Source organism: Grampus griseus (assembly GCF_964374135.1).
Source record: "Grampus griseus genome assembly, chromosome: 6".
In the NCBI taxonomy this organism is placed as follows: Eukaryota; Metazoa; Chordata; class Mammalia; order Artiodactyla; family Delphinidae; genus Grampus; species Grampus griseus.
The window spans coordinates 98,832,216-98,856,828 of NC_139000.1; the positions used below are offsets into that span (position 1 = coordinate 98,832,216).

Sequence of the window (24,613 nt, forward strand, 5' to 3'; positions counted from 1 at the left end):
AATTCCACTCCTAGGTATTTATCCTAGAAAAACTAAAACATATATCCATGCAAAGACTTGCTCTCAAATGTTCATAGCATTTTTATTCATAATAGTCCACAACTGGAAACTACCCAAAATATCCATCAACAGGTGTTATCAGTCAGGGATGTAGCACAAGGAATTGGCTAATGCAATCATAAGAGGTGGCTAGGCAAGTCTGAGATCGGTAGGACAGGTTGTCAGGAAGAGCAGGCTGGAAGCTCTCTGGCAGGAGCTGAAGCTGCAGACCACACGCAAAACATCTTCAGGGAAACTTCAGTTCTGCTCTTAAGGCCTTTCAACTGATTGGATCAGACCCACCCATGGTACTGAAGGTAATCTTTCCATAAAGGCAACTGATTGTAGATGTTAATCGCATCCACAAAATACCTTCAGTAGCAACTGCCAAGTAGAAGGTGTCAGCCACACCCTCAGTGTGATTGAATAACTGGGTGCAATAGCCTAGCCAAGCTGACACATAAAACTGACTAGCAGGGCTTCCCTGGTGGCGCAGTCGTTGAGAGTCCGCTTGCCATTGCAGGGGACACGGGTTCGTGCCCCGGTCTGGGAGGATCCCACATGCCGCGGAGCGGCTGGGCCCGTGAGCCATGGCCGCTGAGCCTGCACGTCCGGAGCCTGCGCTCCGCAACGGGAGAGGCCACAACAGTGAGAGGCCCGCGTACCAAAAAAAAAAAAAAAAAATTGACTAGCAGGTATCTGGATATACAAGTGTGGAGCACTACTCAACGATACACAGAAACAAACTACTGATACCACAACTATGGATAAATGAATCTCAAACATTCTGCCCAGCGAAAGAGGGCAGACCAAAAGACCCTGTATGATTCTACTTATATGAACTTCTAGGACAGTCTACTAATCTACAGTGTCAGAAAACAGGTAAGTGTCTGATGCCAAGTAGACAGTAAGGGGAGGATATGCACTGCAAAGGGAAACGAGAAAATTTGGGGGCGTAACAGAAATTGTGACTTGGCTGTGGTGATGGCCACATGGTGTATACATCTGTCAAAATTCAAATTATACACTTTAAACTGGTACATTTTTATATATGAATTATTGCTCAATAAAGCTGGTATTTTAAAAAGAAAAAAAAAAACTGATTCTTGCACAGCAGAAGCTCCAATCAGGGTTGCAGAAAGATAAATCCAGTTCCTCCAGCACCATTTTTGGAAAAGACTATCCTTTCCCTTGACACCTTGGTTGAAAATCAGTGAACTTTATATGCAGGTGAGAAGTTTCCAGGATGCGAATGATGGATATGAATGCAATGAGAGAGATTCCTGGTTATTTCTGTCTCCCAAACAGAGGTGTTACTTGAGGGCGGTGGTCAGCTGAAAAGCTTCCTCCTCTTCACTACCCCCCACCCAAACAAACATTTAAGGGCATCACTGTGCTGTGTGAACTGCTGTTTGTGAAATGACGCCCTTGTAAGGTCACTCGCAGTGCCCCGTGGTGTATTCCACCCCTTCCTAGCCTTGGGAGAAGTCATCCTTCTGGAAACAGGGCTCTTCCTCTCCGAGGACCACAGCCCTGAGGGTCAGGCCCTCTGGGCCTGGCAAGAGGCCCACACTTAGAGGGTAGGGAAAGGACACGAAGAAAGACGATGAGCACGAAGGGCCGACAAGGCTGCGCTTCCTACCTGGTAGCAAAGCATCTCCACGCTGGGCGCTGGGCGGGCTCCGGCAGCAGACCTCAGTCAGTCCCTATTGGTCAGGACCGTGGTTCTCACGGTGCGGTCCTGGCCCACCGGCGTCCGCCTCACCTGGCACCTGTTAGAAATGCTAATTCTCTGGGTCACACCCAGACCTCCCCGTGGGAAACGATGGAGGTGGGTGAGGCCTAGCGCTTTGTGTTTTAACGAGCTCTCCAGGTGCTTCTGAGGAGCGAAGAGGAGGAAAGAGTGGAAGAACGGAATGGGGCTGATGAGACATCTCCCGTTGCCCCTTCCCAGGCTTCATAACCGCCCGCTGTGGGCGGCCGGCCCTCAGGTGAGGCCAGGATGAGGCCGGAGGGAGGGAGCCCAAGAGGGAAGCGATCCGAGGAGGAGCCTATGGCGTGAGCCTTGCACGCGGAGTAGCGACGGTGAGGTGGAGGAGGGGTTGCGAGAGGGCCGGGGCCCGGGGCCGAGTGGACATGAGACCGGGCACCGAGCCGCCTTGCCCGCGGCTGACCGGCGCTGCACCCCTGGGGTGCTGGGAGGGCCGGCGGGGCAGCCGGGCGCCTCGCTCACCTCTCCCGCTCTGGGCGATCTAAGCACCGTCCTTTGGCGGAGCGCTCCGCCGGGGTGTCCCCAGCTCGGGTGTGGGCTGCCTTGTCGGCCGGGGGTTGTAACGCGCCCTTCCTCGCAGCTGATCGGCCCCCGCCCCGCATCATGAATCGCAGCCGTACTAGCAGCACCTCCGAAAAGGCGACACTGGCCTTGCTCTGGGGTGAGTGAGGCTCCAGGCTGTTCTCGGAGCACCTGGGGGGCTGGGGGTACGTCACCGGGGGCAGGGGGTGCGCCTAGGGCTGGAGGCAGAGAGGCGCGCCTCCCTGGAGCCTGCCCGCCCCACGCCACGCCTTCCGCCCTCCGTCTCCCTTCGCAGGCTGTGAGCTGAGCCAGGAGAAGCCGACTTGGACCTTCAGACCCCAGAAGGTGGGGAAGCAGAACTGTATGCTGCTGCTTAGTACGGTGGGTACCCCCCAGCCCCAAGGAGGGGCGGAAGGACGGAGCAGGGAGGGACTTGGACAGCCACAGAGGAGCAGGTGGGATTGTCCCGTGCCCGCAGCTGGAACAGGGTTTGCCTCCTCCGCCCTCTGGGTGAAGAGGAGCCATGCTCGTTTTCCACCCCTCTCAGATTTGCCTGGGGGAGAAAGCCAAAGAGGAGATGAACCTCGTGGAGATCCTGCCCCCAGCAAGCCAGGACGACAGAAGGAGGAAGCCCATCACCCTGGCCTCTCTTCGGGCCTCCGTCCTCCCCATGGTGAGCCTTTCCCTGCGGGCCTAGGACACCCTGGCTCCAGGCCTAGGAGGCCTTGCTCAGGCCTCACCCGCTGCGTGGGAACGGACCCAAAGGTGGGGTACAGGCTCCTGTACAAGTACAACCAGTGCTAGAGAGGCATATAGCCCAGGACTAAAAGCTTGGACCCAGGAGGCAGGGAGCCCTGTTTCCATCCTAGTCCACAATTTTTTTTTTTTTTTTGGTGGGCCGGGGGCGGGGTGGCCGGCTGAGTCCTAACCACTGGACCGCCAGGGAACTCCCTCCTAGTCGGCTCTTTACCAGCCGTGTGACTTTGGGCAAGTTAAATAACCTCTCTACAAATCACATTTTTCAACTGTTTACTGTTGGAGACCAGTGTTGACGATTTACATACTGCCTGTGTATCCAGATTGTGTATCCAGAAAGTCTCACTCTAATAACTTATTTTGAGTTTTCTATGCAGATCTTCTTTGTGAGTAATGGCAGTCTTTGTGTTGTTTTTTTTTGTTGTTGTTGTTGTTTCTTTTAAATCCAGGTACACTGGCTAGGACCTCCAGTATAATATTGGATAAAATGATAATGGTAGATGTCCTCGTTTCATTCCTGATTTATTTATTTTTGGCTGCGTTGGGTCTTCGTTGCTGCTTGCAGGCTCTCTCTAGTTGCGGCGAGCGGGGGCTACTCTTCATTGCAGTGCAAGGGCTTCTCATTGCAGTGGCTTCTCTTGCTGCGAAGCATGTCCTCTAGGCACACGGGCTTCAGTAGTTGTGGCACGCAGGCTCAGTAGTTGTGGCTCGCGGGCTCTAGAGCGCAGGTTCAGTAGTTGCAGCACACGGGCTTAGTTGCTCTGCGGCATGTGGGATCTTCCCTGACTAGGGCTCGAACCCATGTCCCCTGCATTGGCAGGCAGATTCGTAACCACTGCGCCACCAGGGAAGTCCCCCCCCCCATACCTGATTTTTTTTAAAAGGAATGCTTCTAATGTTTCTCCATTAAGTATGAAGTGTTTGGTAGATACCCTTTGTCAGGTTAAGGAAATCTCCGTCTAATCCTACTCTACTTTGAAAAATTGAATTTTCTTCTTTTTAATCATGATTATCAAATTGGTTATCAAATGCTTTCCTATTCATATTATCAGGGGCTCTCTCTTCTTTAATCTGTTAATGTGGTAAGTTATACTAATAGAATAATATTCAATCAACTTTGCATTCCTGAGATAAACATTACTGATCGTATTATAAACTTCTAGATTTGCTTTGTTAATAAGACTTTTCTTTAAAACTTATATACTCATAAGTGAGGTTGGCCTATAAATTCCACATCTTATTTGGATGTCAAGGCATATTAGCCTCATGAACCGAGGCGTGGCGTGTTCCCTCCTTCCATGCAGCAGAACAGTGAATATGAGACCAGGATTATCTGCCCTTAAAGACCTGGGAGGCTGATCTGTAAAACTGCCCTCAAACCTATTTTTTTTCTCTATCTATGAGATCTCCCTAAATCTCATCCATTCCCGTAGTTTTAAAGACCACCTATGCAAATGAAGACTCTGACATTTATTCTGTAAACCCAGCCTCTCTGTTGTGCTCCAGATCCTCTGTCCAACTCAAAACACTTAACAGATATCTAATAGATATTCCAAACTTAGCATGTCTAAATCCAAATCCTTGATTTCTATCTATAATCTCTTCCCCCATCCGCAGACCTGATCCTCTCCCAGTAAATAGCTATTCCTCCAATTAGCCAGGATAAAACCCTCTTTCTCTAACACCCCATATCTGACCCACAAGCAAATCCTGTTGGCTCTACCTTCATCTAACCACATCTCACCACCTCCCTGCTACACTGTGGTCCAGGTGACCATCACCTCTTGCTCAGGCTTATTGCAGGGCCTCCTAAGAGATAAAGCTGCCTTCATCGTTGGTCCCCTTTAGTCAATTTCATGTCCCCCCATGCCAGGGACACACTTGCCCCCGACTTCAATCTGGTCTTTGTTCAAATGTCATCTCATTGAAGGGTCTTCCCTGGCCCCAAACAGCACCCCCATTTCTACCCCACCCATGATCACTTTTTCCCCCATAGGACCCATTACTGACATGAGGTTTCATTTGTGCATTGTCTGTTCCCCCCAACCAGGATATAGACTCCAAGAGAGCAAGGATTTTGCCTGCTTTGCTGCATTATCCATACAGCCCCTCTACTAGTGTCTGGTATGTTGTAGGAACTCAATAGATAATGAATGAGTGAGTAAATAAGTGAATGAACTGTGTGGGACTGGTTTGATTTTTAAACTATTGTGATTTATTTAATAGGTTTAGATCTTCTCAGATGTTTCTATTTCTTTGAGTCAGTTCTTTTATTAGCTGTATTGAGATATAATTTATATACAGTAAGATTCACTAGTGTTAAGTGTGCAGCTCGATGCATTTGACAAATTGTGCAATAGCCACCAACATCAAGGTAGAGAATTTCCACCGCCCTGCCCCCAGTTCCTCACGCCTCATGCAGTCTGTTCCTTCCACCTACCACTGCCTCTGGCAACCATTGATCTACTTTCTGTCACTATAGTTTTGCCTGTTCTATAATTTCATTTAAATGGAACCATACAATATGTAGTCTCTTGTGCTGGCTTTTTTCACTTAGCACAATGCTTTTGAGATTTATCCCCGTTGTTGATAAAACAGTAATATGCTCCTTTTTTATATCTGAGTAATATGCCACTCTACAATTTATATAAAATTTGTTCGTTCGCCTGTTAATGGACATATGGACATTTGGGGTAGTTTCCGGTTTTTGGACTATTGTCAATCAAGCTGCTAGGAATGTTTGAGTGTATTTGTATAGACGTGTTTTCATTTCTCTTAGGTAAATACCTAGGAGTGATATTGCTGGATCACATAGGAAGCATATGTTAAACTTTATACAAAACTGCTAAACTATTTTCCAAATTGCTGTACCATTCTGCATTTCTACCAGCAGTCTACGAGAATTCCAGTTGGTCCACATCCTCACCAACACTTGGCATTGTCAGTCTTCTTAATTTTAGCCAATCTAGTACATATACAGTGGCACCTCATTGTGGTTTTTATTTTTCCTTGAGGGTTGGTGGTATTAACCGTCTTCTTATTTGGGTTTTGGTCTTTTGTGTATCTTCTTCTGCAAAATACCTGTTTAGATGTTTTGCCCATTTTTAAATAATTGAGTTATTCTTATTGACTTGTAGCAGTTTTTTTTAATATATTTTGGATATAAGTCCTTTATTACAAATATTTTCTCCTAATGTGTGGCTTGCCTTTTCATTTTTGTAATAATGTTTTTTGAAGAGCACAAGTTTTTAATTTTGATAAAGTTCAACTTAACATTTTTTTCTCTTATGGTTCATCCTTTTGGTGTCCGAAGAAATCATTGCTTAAACTAAGGTCACAAAGGTTTCCTTTTATGTTTTCTTCTAGAAATGCTATTGTTTTAGCTCTTATATTTAAGTCTATGATCCGTTTCAAGATAAGTTTCTTGTATGGTATGAAGTGAGGATAGAAGGACATTTTTTCCAAATTGATATCTAATGCTCCAGTATTGAAAAGACTGCTCTTTCACTGACACAGTTACCTTGGCATTTGCCAAAAATTGGTTGACCAGATGTGTATGCATATATGTCTATACACTATTCTGCTTCATTGATTCATGTTTACCCTCATTCCATACCAAACTAATTTGATTATTGTGCTTTTATAGTAAGTCTTAAAATTAGATCGTGTGAGTCCTCCAATTTTGTTATTCTTTTCCAAAACTGGGTTGACAAGTCTAGGTCCTTAGCATTTCCGTATAAGTTTCAGAATCAGCTTTCTTTAAAAATAAGTCTGATGGGATTTTGATTGAGATTGAATTGAATCTATAGATTACTTTGGGGGGAATTGCCATCTTGACAATTTTGAGTCATCGATAATTGAACATGATATATTTCTCCATTTGTTTACATCTTTAGATTTTCCCAGGAATGTTTTGTAATTTTCAGGGTCCTGGTCCCCTACGTACTTTGTAAAGTTTACCCCCACATATTTCATGATTTGGGGTGCTATTAAAAATGAGATTAGCATATTTATTGGAAGAAAATTCACATACCATAAGCTTCACTCATTAGAGTATATAATTCAGTGATTTTTAGTAAATTCAGAGTTGTGCAACAATCACAATCTAGGTTTAGAACACTTTCATCAACCCAAAAAGGAACTCCATACCTACCAGTGGTCACTTCCCATTTCCCACATTCACTTACCCCCAGCCTTAGGCAACCACTAATTTACTTTATGTCTATAGGTTTGCCTATTCTGGCAAATCATATAAATGGAATCATAAACTGTATGGTCTTTTGTGACCGCTTTCTTTCACTTAGTATAATGTTTTTAAGGTTTATCCATGTTGTTGCATGTATCAGTACTTGACTCCTTTTTATTGCCAAATAATATTCCATTGTATTGATATACAACATTTTGTTTATCTGTTCAGTTGGTGGACATTTGGGTTGTTCCTACCACTTGGCTATTAGGAATGCTGTTATTAACATTAATGTACAAATTTTTGTATGAACATACGTTTTTTTTTTAACATTTTATTTATTTATTTATTTATTTCTGGCTGTGTTGGGTCTTCGTTGCTGCATGCAGACTTTCTCTAGTTGCGGCAAGCGGGGGCTACTCTTCGTTGCGGTGCGCGGGCTTCTCATTGCAGTGGCTTCTCTTGTTGTGGAGCATGGGCTCTAGGCATGTGGGCTTCAGTAGTTGTGGCTCACGGGCTCTAGAACGCAGGCTCAGTAGCTGTGGCTCATGGGCTTAGTCGCTCCACAGCATGTGGGATCTTCCCAGACCAGGGCTTGAACCCATGTCCCCTGCATTGGCAGGCGGATTCTTAACCACTGCGCCACCAGGGAAGTCCTGAACATAAGTTTTTATTTCTCTTGAGCATATACCTGGAGGTGCAATTGCTGGGTCATATGGTAGCTTCATATATATAACATTTTGAGGAACTGCCATATTGTTTTCCAAAGTGGTCACACCATTTTACAATCTCACCAGCAATGTTCGGGTATTCCAATCTCTCCACATCCTCACCAACACTTGTTTTTGTCTTTGGTTTTGATTAGTCATCTTAGTGGGTATGAAGTGGTAGCTCACTGTGGTTTTGATTTGCGTTTCTCTAATGCCTAATGATGTTGAGCATCTCTTTATGTGCTTATTGGCTATTTGTATATCTTTTTTGGAGAATTTTCTTTCTTTCTTTTTGTTTTTTCTTTTTTGGCAGTGTGGCTTGTGGGATCTTAGTTCTCTGACCAGGGATTGAACCCGCACCCTTGGCAATGAAAGCATGGAGTTCTAACCACGGGACTGCCAGGGAATTCCTGGAGAATTTTCTGTTCAAATCTTTATTAATTTTGTAAAACTGTGTTTGAGTTTAATGTATTTTAATATTTGTCTTTTTACTATTGACTTGTATGCGTTCTTTTTTTTTTTTTTTTTTTTTTTTTTTTTTTGCGGTACACGGGCTTCTCACTGCTGTGGTCCCTCCCGTTGTGGAGCACAGGCTCCGGACGCGCAGGCTCAGCGGCCATGGCTCACGGTCCCAGCCGCTCCGCGGCATGTGGGATCTTCCCGGACCGGGGCACGAACCCGTGTCCCCTGCATCGGCAGGCGGACTCTCAACCACTGCACCACCAGGGAAACCCGAGTTCTTTATTTTACATACAAGCCTCTTATCAGCTTATTTGCAAATAGTTACCCCCCTTTCCCTGGGTTGTCTTTTTACTTTCTTGATGATATCATTTGCAGCACAAAGTTTTTTGTTTTCATATAGTCCAGTTCATATGTGTTTTCTTTTGTTGCTTCTGCTTCTGGTGTTGAATCTTAGAAACAATTGCCTAACACAAGGTCATGAAGATTTACTCCTGTGTTTTCTCCTACGAGTTTTAAAGTTTTAGTTCTTATATATAAGTCTATGGGCCATTTTCAGTTAATTTTTTTATATGGGATAAGGTACAGAAATGCTATTTAAAATTTTTATTTTATCATTATTCAGTACTAGTATATAGTTATATAATTGGTTTTTGTATTATCTAACCTTGCTAAATTTGCATATTAGTCCTAGTAGCTTTTCATTGATTCCACAGAATTTGCTATGTATTTATTCATGTCATCTGTGAATAAAGTCAGTTTAACATCTTAACTTTCTATCTGTATGCCTTGCGTTTCTTTTTGTTGTCTTACTTCACTGATTAGGACATCAAGTACAATGTTGAGTAAAAGTTGTAAGAGCAGGACTATCCTTGCCTTTTACCGGAGGGAAAGTATTTAGTCTTTTACCATTAAGACAGACGAAGGATTTTGGTAGATGTCCTATATTAAGTTTGAGGATGTTCCCTTCTATTCCTAGTTTGCTGAGATATTTTATCATGAGTGGGTGTTGAATTTTGTCAAAGAATTCTTTTTCTGCATGTAGTGAGGTGATTTTTTTCTCCTTTATTTTGTTATGTGGCAAATTACATTCATTGATTTTTTCAAATTTTAAACCCACTGTGCATTCTTGGTATAAGCCCCGTTCAATCATAATGTATTACCTTTTTATATATTGCTGGATTCCATTTGCTACTATTTTATTAAGGATATTTTTGTCTATGTTATAAGCAACATTGGTCTATGGTTTTCTTGTCATGTTTTTGTCTGATTTTAGCATAAGGTAATTCTGGGCCTCATAAAATGAAAAGGAAGATGTTCTCTTCTATTTTCTGGAAGAATTCATGTAAATTTGTTTTGTTTTTTCTTTTTCTTAAATGTTTTGGTAGAATTCACCTGTGAAGCAATCTGGTTAACTACAAGTTAAATTTATTTAATGGATATAAGACTATTTGGTTTACTTTGTTTAGAGAGCTTTATGTTTGTGTTTTTTAAGGAATTTTTCTGTTTCATCTAAATTGTCAACTTTTCTGGCATAAAGTTGTTCATATTATTCCCTAATCCTTTTCTGTATTATCTGTATTAAAGTTTGCTCTTTTGTTCCTGATGTTGGTAATTTGTGTCTTCTCTCCTTTTTACCAGGTCCAGTCTGGCTAGAGGTTTAACGGTTCTATCAGTCTTTCTCAGGAACCAAGTTTTGGTTTCATCAGTCTTTCTCTATTGTTTTTCCACTTTTGTATTTAATTGAGCTGTTCTTTATTCTTCTCTTCTGTTTATTTTGGTTTCAGTCTGATCTTTTTCTAGTTTCTTAAGGCATAATCTTATATTATTGATTTTTTTAGACCTTTTTCAGATATAAGCATTTCATGCTATGATTTCCTTCTAAGCATCTTTCTAGCTTCGTCCCACAAATTTTGATAAGTACTATATTCATTTTCATTCAGTTCAAATTATTTTCTGGTTTTATTCTTCAGTCCCTGCGGTACTTAGAAGTATGTTTGCTTTTTAATTTCCAAATAGAGATTTTCTAATTCTTTGTTTAATTGATTTCTATTTTAATTTCATTATGGTCTGAAAATATGCTTTATATGATTTCAGTCTAAACAGTGTTGTGACTTGCTTTATGGCCCATAATATGTTCTATCTTGGTGACTCTTTCATTCACACTTGAAGAATGTGTGTTCTCCCATGGTTGGGTGTATTGCTCTATAAATGTCAATTGTATCAAGTTGGTTGATGGTTTTGTTCGAGTCTTCCATATCCTGACTCATTTTCTGTCCACTTGATCTATTAGTTACTGAAAGAGGAACGCTGAAGACCCCAACAATAATTATGTCTTTGTCTCTTTCTCTTTTTAATTATCAGTTTTTGCCCCATGTATTTTAAAACTCTTTTATTAGGTGCATCCTAATAAATCCTGCATTTCTAGGATTGTTATATCCTTTAGGTTAATTGATCCCTTTATCATTATGAAATGCTCCTCTTTATCCCTGATAAATATTCTGAAGTCTACTTGGTCTGACTAATATAGTCAATCTAACTCTCTTTTTTTTTTTTTAATTTGTTTATTTTATTAATTTATTTTTGGCTCTGTTGGGTCTTCGGTGCTGCGCTCAGGCTTTCTCTAGTTGCAGCAAGCGGGGGCTACTCTTCATTGCAGTGCACAGGCTTCTCATTGCAGTGGCTTCTCTCGTTGTGGAGCACAGGCTCTAGGCACACGGGCTTCAGTAGTTGTGGTGCACGGGCTTAGTTGCTCCGTGGCATGTGGGATCTTCCCGGACCAGGAATCGAACCCGTGGCCCCTTCATTGGCAGGTGGATTCTCAACTACTGCGCCACCAAGGAAGCCCCAATCTAGTTTTCTTTTGATTAGTGTTTGTGTTGTATATTTTTCCTATTCTTTTATTTTGTTATTTTACTTTAACCTCTGTATCTTTATGTATAAATTGGGTTTCTTTTAGATAACACCTAATTGAGTTTTACTTTTTTATCCACTTGCTATCTCTGCCTTTTAATTAGAGCACTTAGACAGTTAATATTTAACCAAATTATCAACAAGGTTGAGTTTAAATCTATCATCTTGCTATTAGTTTTCCCATTTGTCCCATCTGTGCTCCTTTCTTCCTCTTTTCTGGCTTTTTGGATTAACTAAGCGGTTTTTTTGGTTACATTTTCATCCTCAATATTGGCTTCTTAGGTGTACCTCATCTCTTTGGTTTTTTTCTTAATCATTGCTCTAGAGTTTACAGTATGCATTTTTAATTTACAACAGTCTATAGTGAAATAATATTATACCATTTCATGTACAATATAAGAATCTTAACTACAGCACACTTCATTTACCACTTCCCATCCTTTGTGCTATTGTTGTAATAACTTTTGTTTCTACATATGCTATAAATCCTACTCTACATTGTTGTTATTTTTTTCTTTAAGCGGTCTATATTTTAAAGAGATTAGAACTTAGAATAAACCATTTTTATATTTACCATTTCTGGTACTTTTCACTCCTTTGTGTAGATTCAATTTCCATTTGGTGTCATATTCCTTCTGTGTGAAGGATTTAAACATTTTTTGTAATGCAGATCTGCTTATGATGAATTCTTTAAGCTTTTGTATGCCTGGAAAGTCCTTATTTCATTTCAGTTTTGAAAGGTATTTTCACTGGGTAAAGAACTCTAGATTGACTTTTTTTCCTTCCAACACTGAAAAAAATTTCTCCATTGTCTTCTAGCTTGCATTATTTGGAGAAATCTTCTCACATCCTTGTCTTCATTCCCCTGTATGTGATGTCTTTTTTCCTCTGGCTGCTCTTAAGATTTTCTCCTTGTAACTAGTTTTGAGCAATTTGATTATAAAATGTACTGGGGTTCACTGCACTTCTTAGATCTGTGGATTTACCATTTTTGTCAAATTTGGAAATTTTTGGCCATTATTCCTTCAATCATTTTTTTCTGTTCCCCCTTCTCTCTCATCTCCATTGAGGAATCCAATTACATGTATACTTGGCTCCTTAAAGTTGTCCCACAGTTCATTATGCTCTTTTCGTTTTGTTAAAGTATTTTTCCTCTGTGTATTCATTTTGGATAGTCTTTATTTACTCAGTTTCATTATTCTTTTCTTCTGCAGTATCTAATTTGCTGTTAATCTCATCAGTATGTCTTCATCTTAGATATTGTCGTTTTCACCTCTACAAATTTCAAGTCTTCCATGTCTCATTTTCGATCTTTCATGAACATATGGACTATAGTTTTAATGTTCTTTTCTACTAATTCTCATTTATGTCATTTCTGTTTCAGTTTTTATTGAATTTTTCCCCTCTTCATTATGAGTTGTAGCTTTCTTGTTCTTTGTATGTCTGGTAATTATTTTTTAATAAACTTATTTACTTATTTATTTTTGGCTGCGTTGGGTCTTCATTGCTGTGTGCAGGCTTTCTCTAGTTGCGGCAAGCAGGGGCTACTCTTCGTTGCGGTGAGCGGGCTCCTCATTGCGGTGGCTTCTCTTGTTGTGGAACATGGGCTCTAGGCGCACAGGCTTCAGTAGTTGTGGCACACAGGCTCAGTAGTTGTGGGCTCTAGAGTGCAGGCTCAGTAGTTGTGGCACACGGGCTTAGTTGCTCCATGGCTTGTGGGATCTTCCCAGACCAGGGATCAAGCCCACGTCCCCTGCATTGGCATGCAGATTCTTAACCACTGTGCCACCAGGGAAGTCCTGTCTGGTAATTTTTGATTGGATGCTAGACATGAATTTTACTATTTGGATGCTGGATATTTTTACAGTTTTATAAGTATTCTTGAATTTTGTTCTGGAATGCAGTGAAGTTACTTAAATACCATTTGATCCTTTTGTGTCTTGCTTTTAAGCTTTGTTAGGGATTTAAGCTGAATTTAGTCTAATTTTGCCCCACTACTGTAGCAAGACCCTTCTTAGTACTCCAGTAGATGCCCCATAAATTATGAGATTTTCCACTCTGTGAGCTCCAGACACCTTTATGATGATTCTTTCTCCAGCCTCAGGTAGTTTCCTTGCATGGATGTTCCGATTACTACTTAACTGCATACTCAAGGGGGCCTTCTACAGATCTCTGGAGTGCTGTCTTTGCAGCTTTTTCCTCTCTTATGAACTCTAGGTGCCTTGGCTTCTCTGGGTTCCAGTTCTATTTCCTAAACTCAGAGAGACCACTACGTTTTGTCTGGGTTCCCCCTCCCTGCACTGTCCAGGAAGTAAGCTTGGGCAACCATAAGGCTCATCTCATCTCTGTCCCATCTCTCAGAGATCACTGTTCTTCCTTGACTTGTATCCAGTGTCTTGAGAGCTGTTGTTTCCTACGCAGGCATACCTGGTTTTATGGTACTTCACAGATATTGCGGGAGTTTTGTTTTTTTGTTCATTTGTTTTGTTTTTTACAAATGAAGGTTTGTAGCAGCCCTGCACTGTCAGATGATGAATAGCATTTTTAGCAATAAAGTATTTTTAAATTAAGGCACGTACATTTTTTAGACATAATGCTGTTGTACACTTAATAGAATACAGTATAGTGTAATTATATGCACTAGGAAACCAGAAATTTCATGTGACTCACTTTATTGTGATAATCGCTTTATTGCAGTAGTCTGGAGCTAAGCCTGCAATATCTTTGAGGTATGCCTGTATTATAGTTTTTTAGTTGTGTCAAGCTGGAGAGTAAATTCAGTCCCTGTTACTTACTTGGCCTGAACCAAACATCTCCTGAGTCAATTATGATTACTTATATTTTTCTAGATATTGTTCACGCTATTTGCTAATAATATTTTTCATCATGACTATATCTGTTATTATATTCCTCTTTTTAAAATTCCCAGTAGTGTTTATCATCTTTCCTTTTTTCCCTTCATTTCAATCACTGGATATTAGTCTTTTTCTTTTTTTTCAAAGAAAAAGCTTTTGATTTTGTTGATGTTTTCTATTGTTTCCTTATTTTTTATTTTATTAATTTCTCTGGTTATCTGCTTTCTTTGTTCCTTTTTCTTACTTCCTTAGTTAGATATTTAGCCCATTCATGTTCTAGCTTATTTTTTCCAAGTAAGTTCTATTTATTTATTTTGAATAGTACACATTTCCCTCTGAAGATGTTTTTAACTGCATCCCTTAATTTGTGATTTGTGGTATTTTCACTTTATCTTACTTTAAATATTTTCTAATTTCCATTATGATTTCTTATTTGATGAATATTTACTTCAAATTTTTTAATTCCCACAGGTATGGGTGGGTTGAGTCATCACCCTTTTTCTTAGTGTAATTGCATCAGAAAATATGGTGTGTGTGTGTGTGTGTGTGTGTGTGTGTGTGTGTGTATATAGACCATATCAATTCTTTGGTTATTTGTTGAGACTCAATTTGTGGCTTACTACGTGGTAGTATTATAGGATTCTATGTGTGTCCATTAAATCAGGTGTATTAATTGTGTTCAAACCTATATATATTTTGTCTCCTGATGTATCAATTAGCAAAAGAAATGTGTTAAAATTTCCTGTTATGATTGTGGATCTTCGGGTTCTTCTTATAATTTTGTTTACTTTATATATGTTTATTTTTTTAATTGAAAATCGTTTTAGATAATTGTAGATTCACATGCAGCTGTAAGAAATAATACTGAGAGATCCCTGTATGTTTTGCCCAGTTTTCTCCAATGGTAACATTTTGCAAAACTGTAATATAATATCAAAACCAGGATATTGACATTGATACAATGCAGGGATCTATTTATACAATTTTATCACCTAAGTTCCTATATCCACCACCACAGCCAAGACACTGAACAGTTCCAACACCCCAGGCATCCCTCATGTTGCCCTTTTATAACCACACTCACCTCCCTCCTGCTCCCTCACCTCCCCCTAACCCCTGGCAACCACCAATCTGTCCTCCATTTCTAAAATTTGGTCATTGAAATAGAATCAGACATATGTAACTTCGGGGGAACTGGCTTTTTTTTCTCAGCATAATTCCCTGGAGATCCGTTCATTTTACTGCTGACTGGTATTCCGTGGTATAGTTGTACCACAGTTCAACAATTCATCTGTGGAAAAACTGGTCTGATTCCCATCTGGGGCTCTTACAAATAAAGCTGATATGAACATTTGTGTATAGGTTTTTGCGTAAGCTAAGTTTTCATTTCTCCTGGGTTAAATGTCCAGGAGTGCAATTGCTGGGCCATATGAGGGTGGTTACACATTTAGTTTCTTAAACTGCCAGACTGTTTTCTAAAGTGGCTGTACCATTTTGCATTTCTATCAGCAATGCATAAGTGATCAAGTTTCTTTGCATCCTCATCGACATTTCATGTTGTCACTATCTCTTTTATTTTAGCCTTTCTAATGTATGTGTAGTGATGTCTCATTGTGCTTTTAGTTTGCATTTTCCTGATGGCTAATGATGTTGAACATCTTTTCATGTGGTTTTTGCCATATGTATGTTCAGTTAGGTGTCCATGTCTTTTGCTCATTTTCTAGTTTTGTTACTGTTGAATTTTGTTAATTTTTTATATATTCTAGACACTAGTCCTTTGTCAAATATATGGCTTGCAAATATTTTCTCCCCAGTTTATAACTTGTCTTTTCATCCTCTTCACATGAGCTTTTATGGAACAAACGTTTTTAATTTTGATGAGGTCTATTGTATTCTTCCTTTTATGACTTTTGATGTTAAGTCTAAGAACACATTGCCTAGTCTGAGATCATGAAGGTTTTCTATGTTTTTTGTCCAAAAGTCATAGAGTTTTATGTTTTACACTTAAGTCCATGATCCATTTTGAGTTCACTGTTGTATAAGCTATGAGGTTTAGGTGAAGGTTCATTTCTTTGCCTATGGACGTCCAGTTGCTCCAGCTCCATTTGTTGAAAAAGCTTCCTCCATTTAATTGAGTTTGCACCTTTGTCAAAAATCAGTTGCAGGTATTTGTGTGTGTGTATTTCTAGGTCTTCAGTCAATCTATGTGTCTATCCCTCTGATATCACACTGTCTTGATTACTGTGGCTATAGTTTATGTATGTTCAGACCGTGTTGTTGATGCATATAATTTACAGGTTTAGCTTTCTTGTAGAATTTTTACTTTCCTTGTATAATTGTAAATATCTTCCTTGTCTAAATTTTTTCATTATGTGGTGACCTTCTTTATCCCTAAAATACTTATTGAATTAAAGCTTATATCGTCTGATATTAATTTGTTTCCCAGATGTCCCTCAATCTCCATTATTCCTTTATTCTTTAGTAATGGATTCATGACTTTTAGCTGGTCACAAGGCTACTGAGAATAAAAACTATGTTCCCTCTAAGTTTGGCATAACCATGACGTTCTGGCCAATGCGATGTAAGCAGAAGTGGGATCTACAACATCTGAAAAATGTCCTTAAAGAGAGATCATGTGACCACTTTGTTGTCCCTTCCTGGAGTGTAGATGTGATGACTAGAACAAGAGCAGCCATCCTGGGCGAGGTGGGAGCCGTGTATTGAGAATGGTAGAGCAACACGGTACAAAGAGGCTGGATCCCTGGTGATTGAGGAGTGGTGTACTCATAGCTTATGTATGGACTTAGTTTATGAGACAAAGAAGTGAGTGTAAGCCTGTGTAAGCCACTGTTATGGAGTTTTCTGTCACTTATTACCAAACCTAATCGTAACAAACACTACTAGCTTCATTTTTTAGGGACTTTATTTTTTAAGAGCAGTTTTAGGTTTACAATAAAATCGAGAGGAAGTTACAGAGATTTCCTATATACCACCTACCCCTACACATACATAGCCTCCCCCATTATCAACATCACTCACCAGAAAGTACAACTAGCTTCATTTTCATTTTAGTCATGTGTGGCTGCCGTAACAGAGATCCAACTATAGGGGCTTAAGATTTATTTCTGTATTGCATAGAAGTCCAGAGATGGGCAGTCCAGAGCTGATGAGATGACTCCATGGTCACCAAAGACCAAGTCTCCTCGTATCTTTCTCCTGTCTTTAGTGCAGACCTACCATCCTCAAAATCACCTTACAGTCTAGGAAGGCTGCTGCAGCTCCAGCCCTCACTTCTACAATTAATGTAATAGGAAAGAAGCAGCAAGGGAAGACCACAGGGACTTCTCTCAGTTCTCTGTCCACCTTTTAAGGAGTCTTCCCACAAGTACCACCTTCCAAATTCTGCTTATAGCTCATTGATCCAGAAATTAGTAACATAGTCACAACTGCAAAGGAAACTGAAGAATGCAGTTTTTGGCTGGGTATAGTATTTCAGTAATATCAGGGTGCTGTTATTATGGAAGGAAAGAATGGCTATTGGATAAGCAACTGGAAGCCTCTGCTGTACCTGGTATGTATATTTCCATCTCTTTACTCCAGCATTTCTCCGTCCTTATAAGGTTTCTTATAAGCAGTATGTAGCTAGACCTTGTTTTAATCTATCCAGCCAGTATAGTCCGTTTATATTGATTGTGACTTGCTAATATACTTGGATTTACTTGTAGCATGTAGTTTGTGCTTCTATTTTCCTTGCCTTTTAAATTTGTTTCTTTTTTCTAGTTTTCCTGTCTTTTATTAGATTGATTAAAGTTTCTTTTCCCCTTTTCTACTGGTTTAGAAGCTATAGAATCTCATTCTAATCTTCATTTGTTCTCCTTAATTTTTTAACAGTCATGCATGATCAAAGTCGAAAATTAATGTTTTCTTCCTCCCAAACCAGGGGATTCTAATTACTTTCATTTTAACATACATATTGTCATCATGTAGCATTTTAGCTCCAACGTGTTTTAAACCAGCTCAACACTAGTCATGACTAGGGTTGTTTTATTTTACGGCAATGTTTCCTTAGGTATGTATGTGTGTGTGTGTGTGTATGTATGTATGTATGTATTTTTATTTATTTATACCAATTTTTTTCTCATCACTGCTTCTTGCACCTACTTCTCAATTTAATTGCCATCTTTTTGAACATCCTTTTGTAGACCTGGGAGTAGTAAACTTACTTGGGCTTTGCTCAGAAATACCTTTCTTTTATCCTCATTCCTTCATGATAGTTTGGCTGCGTATATACTTCTAGGTAAGAGGTCTGATTCCTGACCTCTTTCTGATTCCTGATGTTGCTGTTGAAATCCTCAGTCTGCCTGGTTATTGTTCCTTTTTTGGAAATCTGGCCTCTTTGGTTGATTTTAAGCTCATCTCTTTGTTCTCATCTGTCATTTCACCATAGTATGTTCAGGTGTGGATTTATTTTTATTTATCTTTTCAGGGATGAGGTTTCCTGCATATGAGGATCTGTCTTGGATCATTTCTGGAGAACTCTTGGTCGTTATCACTTGGAACACTGACTCCATTCTCTCCAGTCCCTACCTCTGATTGGATGCATGTTGGACCTTCTCACCTGTCCTCCACGTCCAGCTTCTCTCTCATATTTTGTTCATTTCTCTCTGTGCTTCATACTGGGTAATTTCTTCCCAGAACTTCTCCAATTTACTGATTCTTCCTTCAGCTGCTTCACTCTGCTTTTTAACCATTTGTTCACTTTACTTCAATGCTAATGTTTTTGATGTCTAGAAGCTGCTTTTGGTTCTTTTTATTTTTATTTTATTTATTTATTTTTTTTGCGGTACGCGGGCCTCTCACTGTTGTGGCCTCTCCCGCTGCGGAGCACAGGCTCCGGATGCGCAGGCTCAGCGGCCATGGCTCACGGGCCCAGCCGCTCCGCGGCATGTGGGATCTTCCTGGACCGGGGCACGAATCCGTGTCCCCTGCATCGGCAGGCGGACTCTCAACCACTGCGCCACCAGGGAAGCCCTCTTTTTCTTCTTTGTAATATCTTGTTCTTATTATTTTGATTCCTACTCTTATATTTATTTGATCTTCATCAAACATTTCATGTGGTTTAGGTTGTTATTCTCTTATCTCAGGTTCCTGGTTGTACATGTTGTTTTGTTCTGCTGCCAGACTCTAGCAGGGTTGTTTCAAACCTCTTCCAGTTTGGTTTGGTTCTGTTTTGTGAAAGAATTCTGTGTGAAAAGAATTCAGAGTGTCCCTAGAGACTGGTTTTGTGTTTGCATCTGCCGTTTGCCACAGGAAGATCGCAAGCCTGGGATTTTATACAGATCTCTTGGCTTGGCAGTGCCCACCGAGTAAATTCAGATTTGCTCTAAGTGAGAGGTACAACCACAGCTGTTAGCTTCTCACAGGAGACTCTGTTATCCCACCCCCAGGTTCTTGTTTCCCTCCTTTGATGGTGGGTCCTTTCTAGTTAGATGGCTTAGGGTCCTTCAGTCCCTTCTCCTCAACCCTCACCATGGGGCTTTTTACTGAGATGTAGCCCTTTGAAGGTCCCCTCCCCAAGGGTTTGTCTCCTGTCCACATGAGTGTCACAACCCAAAGTCCTTGCTGTTTTCAAGGACATCCTCCCTTCAGCTGTGGCATCAGCCTCTGCACAGGCTGCTCTTCTTTCTGATGCACAGGGACACTTCTTTCTGTCTTACCATTCAACCAAGCAGTAAAAACATTGAATCACATTTTATCCAGCATTTCTAGGTGTTTGTGATCAGTTTTCACTTATCTGCTTCCTCTCTGAACCAGAAACTCTAAGTTAATCTCTCTAAGCCTCAGTTTCCCCCTCTGTAAAATAACAACACCTCCTTTGTGGGCTTCTTGTGAAGATTTAAATGAGATAAAGCAGGTAAAATGTGTGGCATGGGGCCTGGCACATGGTAAGAACTCAAGAAGTTTAAGTATCATCATTGTTACTCTAGAAAATTTGCAAAGTTTGGAAAAGTGTAAAGAAAATAAATGTGGTACTGTCCACTGAAAATTACGGTTAGCACTGTAATATATTTCTAACCTTTTTTCCTATGAATATTCACACATTACTTATAAGATGATAGGAAGACTGTAATACAACTTTGCATCTGCTTTTCTCATTTGATCAATGCCTTAGTCAGCTTGGGCTGACATAACAAAATACCATGGAGTGAGTGGTTTAAACAACAGACATTTCTTCCTCACAGTTCTGGAGGCTAGAAGTCTGAGATCAGGGTGCCAGCACGGTCGGGTTTTGGTAAGGGCCCTCTTCCTGGCTTGCAGATGGCTACCTTCTTTTTGTGTCCTCACATGGCCTAGAGAGAAAGCAAACTGTCTGGTCTCGTCTTCTAAGGGCACTAATCCCATCACAAGGTCCCCACCCTCATGACCTCAACTAACCCTAGTTACGGTCCCAAAGGCTCCATCCCCAGATACCAGCACATTGGAGGTTAGGGGCTTCAATGTAAGAATTTGAGGGGACACAGTTCAGTCCATAGCTATCAGACTATTTAACGGCTGCACCTCAGCTTGGAAGACCGTCTGTGATCTTGGCAGGAATGAGATTATCAGATCCATGTTCTTCTCCAACAGAGTCCACCTCAGCAGGAAGGTCCAGGGGGCTGAGAGTGCAGAGAGGTCCAGGGAAGCCCTGAAGCATGTGTGGTTGAGGGGAGGGAATAAACTGAGCATTTCTGCCTGAGGCCAGCCCCCATCCCCCACCCCCAGACAGGTACCAGGCCCGAGTGGCCTGTCCTCTCTACTCCTGCCCCTACCCTCTACCCCCTACCCCTGCAGGTTGTCCTGGCGGGATTGGAGCTTTCTCCTCCTGTCACGTTCCAGCTCCGGGCTGGCTCTGGACCCGTGTTCCTCTGTGGCCAGGAATGTTATGGTAAGTCCAAGCTTGGACCCAAGAAAGGTCTGCCAGTACAGTGCTCAGCACAGGGCCAAGGACATAATAGGTACTCAAACACTTGAGGGATTCTTGAATTATTGGAGAAGATCCCCAAAGGCAACAGAATCACCAGCAGCCTGGACCAGGAGGCCATGGGCACGCCTCCTAGCCCCAGTTCTCCTTTACCTCTCCGCCACGTCCTCTGTGGGCTGCAGCCCTCCAGCCATAACACGGGGGTGGGGTTATACTTGGTTCCATCTTCAAGTGTATTCCTCCTAGTTGTGAGGAATAAATGGCATATTCAGAAAAAGCACTTAACATAACGCCTGGTACCAGAGCACACTCAAAACATTACCTGCTATGAAGTACATCGCTGTAGCAGTAACATGGACCCTGGCAATTCGCTGTGCTTTTGACTCTTTTGACAGACCTTTAACTGCCTTCTTCTCTGTCCAGTGGTGCCTCTTCCATCAGGGTTCTCTCCTGCTCCAAACCCCGGGCGGGTTCCACCTGCCTCAGGATGAGGCCTGAGTTCCTCCGCTGCTGTGTCCCCACCCTCTCCCTCCTTCCCCTCACACTCTCCTTCCCAGTGTGCCTCCCCCTCCGGCCCGGCCAGAGCCGCAGCTTACCACTTTCCCTGCCCTCCTGCCGTGGCCTCAGCCCTCACTGCCCTCCCCACCCCGCCAGCCACACTTTGGGCAGGTAGATCTGGGAAGGGGAGCCTGGCAGAGACCCTCGGGCTCAGAGGCCCTGCCTTCCTCCCACACCATCGCTGACACTTCAGACCAATCCTGGGAGGAAGAGGAGGGGGAGGAGGAGGAAGAAGAGGAGGAGGAAGAAGAGGAGGAAGAGGAAGAAGATGATGACGACGAAGACACAGATGTGTCCCTGGAGAAGGAGACCCCTGTCAAACAAGTCAAGAGGCTGGCGCCCCAGAAGCACACAAGCATTGCCAAGGTGAGGGAGGGACACCCCCCCCCCGCAAAGGCTCCTCAGAAACCTGGACCAGGTCTCCCCAGTTGAGTGCGCTGAGGCCCGGGGCAACACCTGCCAGGTGCCCGGCGGGAGTCTGCTCTGCCCCTGGGCCTTGCCAGAACTCCCAATAATGCTTGTGTTTGGTTTCCAGAAAAAAAAGGTGGAAAAAGAGGAGGTGGCAGTGAGGTAACTCTTTCCATCTATTAAATGAGCCAAAATCTTTTAGTTGAGGTACATCGTGCTTGAAAGAGGATGATGCACATGTGTGTGCAGGTGTGTGGTACACGGAGACACAGGTGCACAGGTGTGCTGCCACTGTCGGTTGGCACAGTCTTTCTGAAAAGCATTTAACAGTTCTTATCTTCTGACTTCTTCCCACTTATGGCAGTTCCTTCCAAAGAATCCCATCCAAGATATGAGGGAAATATATGCACTAAGAAACTTATATCACTGCATTATTCAAATAATAGTATAAAATGGAAACATTGTAAATGTCCATCAATACACCAGTTGCTTAAACTATGTCACGTCTTCTCAATGGCATGTGATATAATGCCCATGAAGAATATAGCAAACTGGAAAGTGTTTCTAGAATTCAAAGAGCAGGATATTAAATTATTTTCATTTTAATATTTAGTTATTTAATTTTTGGCTGCATTGGGTCTTAGTTGCGGCACGCGGGATCTTGGTTGGGATCTTCGTTGAGGTGCGCAGGCTCTCTAGGTGTGGCCCGTGTGCTCAGTAGTTGCCGCGCACGGGCTTAATTAGCCCACGGCATGTGGGATCTTAGTTCTCCGACCAGGAATCACGTCCCCTGCATTGGAAGGTGGATTCTTAACCACTGGACCACCAGGGAAGTCCCAAATTATTTTCATTTTATTTCACAAACAAAAAAGTTCTGAAAGGAAACAAAATGTTAATATTAGTAGGAGGTAAAGAAAAGTATAGGCAATTTATTCTCTATTTGCTATATTTTGCGCAATGTGGTTAACGTTACTTTTATGATAAGAAACATTTGTGTCTTATACACAAATAAAGGAAAGCAGATAGAAGCTTAAGAAGAAAAAACATCTTGTTTAAAAAGAGAGAGTCAGGGACTTCCCTGGCGGTCCAGTGGTTAAGACTCTGGGCTTCCGCTGCAGGGGCCACATGTTCTATCCCTGGTCGGCGAACTAAGATCCCGCATGCCGCGTGGTGGGCCAATAAATAAATAAATAATTTTAATTTAAAAATTTAACAATTTTAAAAATAAAAGAGAGTCAGAGTGGTCCCTGGCAGGTGACAGGTGGAGAGGCAAACCTCTGCAGGTCACAGCCCCCTGCTTCCTGGAAGTGCCCAGGGCCCAGCTCTGCAGCCTGGGCACTAGTAGGAGGGCCCGGGGCTACTGGCATCAGACTGAGCTCTCTCTTTCCTACATCCCCACTCCTTGCCCAACCCCACCCCGTTCCAGATACCATCCTAAAGACAGGAGCCCTGTGGGAAAGGTGAGTGCTGATAAGAAGGGGCTGGTCCTCCTGGGGGAGGAGGGATGTTCTCTGGGAAGGTGCCAGGATGGGGAGAGGGTGGAACACTGGAGCAACGCCTTCTCCCACAGGCCAAAACCACAACCAGACCTAAAAAGCCAGGATTTAAGAAATGAGGAGCCAGGAGTGGCCTGGCCACAGTGACCGAGGGAGGGCCCGTGAGACCACCATGCTGAGTCTGAATGTGATGGACGTGTTGGGGGCAACACAAGAGCTCCTCACCCCAACTCTCGGTTGCAGCAGGCCCTGGAGGGAAGAGCCCCGACCTCTCAGACCCACAATAAAGTTTGCTTTGCTAGGACCTTGTTGCAGCTGTCTCTCCCTTCCCCGGGAGCTGTCCTTGCCGGCTGCAGTGAGCCCGTGAGCCCGGCAGAGGGCAGCCGTGTGCCAGCACACCCTGGCCTGCCTGCCTGCCTGCCAGCCAGCCAGCTGTGTTCTGCTCTTTATCTCCCTCTCCCCCCACCGCGCCCCCCCCCACGCCCGGCACCACTACCCCATCCCCAGCTTTGGGGGAAGGACCAAGTGTCTCAGCCCCTTTCCCAGCTTCGACCTTCAGCCCTCAGGCCTGAGGGAGGGAGCTAGAGCTGGGGTGGGTCTTCCTGCGTCCACACTCCCTTCTGACAGGGCCTGGCTCTCCAGATACAGAACTGAAGGGTGACAGCTGCCCGCCGCCCCTACCAGGAAGGGACCAGCCTGAGGGTCTGCATCTCAAGGGCCGGGCCTAGCTCTGCTCTCCCAGGCTTGCGTCCTGTTACGTGAGCTGCTCACAGAGACGTCACTGGTGTGATCTGTGTCAGGCAGGAGCCCAGAGGCCAGCACCTTCAAGGAAACCTCCCAAGTGGGGAGACAGGCAGGCTTCCTGGAAGCTATAAAGTATCTCTTCAGGAGGTGGGCAGGTGAACAGCTCCTGGGCTAGCATTCCCCAAGGGCAGCAGTCGGAGCCACAGGAACGGGGTTCAGTAAATTGTTGGGGTGA

The 24,613-nt window shown here is 42.6% G+C and overlaps 1 protein-coding gene across 1 annotated transcript; it reads left to right on the forward strand.

Moving 5' to 3' along the window:
* Window positions 1-1,955: 1,955 nt before the first annotated feature.
* NPM2 (nucleophosmin/nucleoplasmin 2) lies at window positions 1,956-23,930 on the forward strand (the record flags this gene model as incomplete). Its single annotated transcript, XM_082656924.1, has 9 exons — window positions 1,956-2,030; window positions 2,297-2,449; window positions 2,549-2,713; window positions 2,880-3,005; window positions 21,043-21,136; window positions 21,924-22,096; window positions 22,266-22,300; window positions 23,565-23,598; window positions 23,709-23,930. The coding sequence occupies 9 exons, from the start codon at window positions 1,956-1,958 to the stop codon at window positions 23,751-23,753; spliced, it is 900 nt and encodes a 299-aa protein (XP_082513050.1). The 3' UTR covers window positions 23,754-23,930.
* Between the last annotated feature and the right edge of the window lie 683 nt (window positions 23,931-24,613).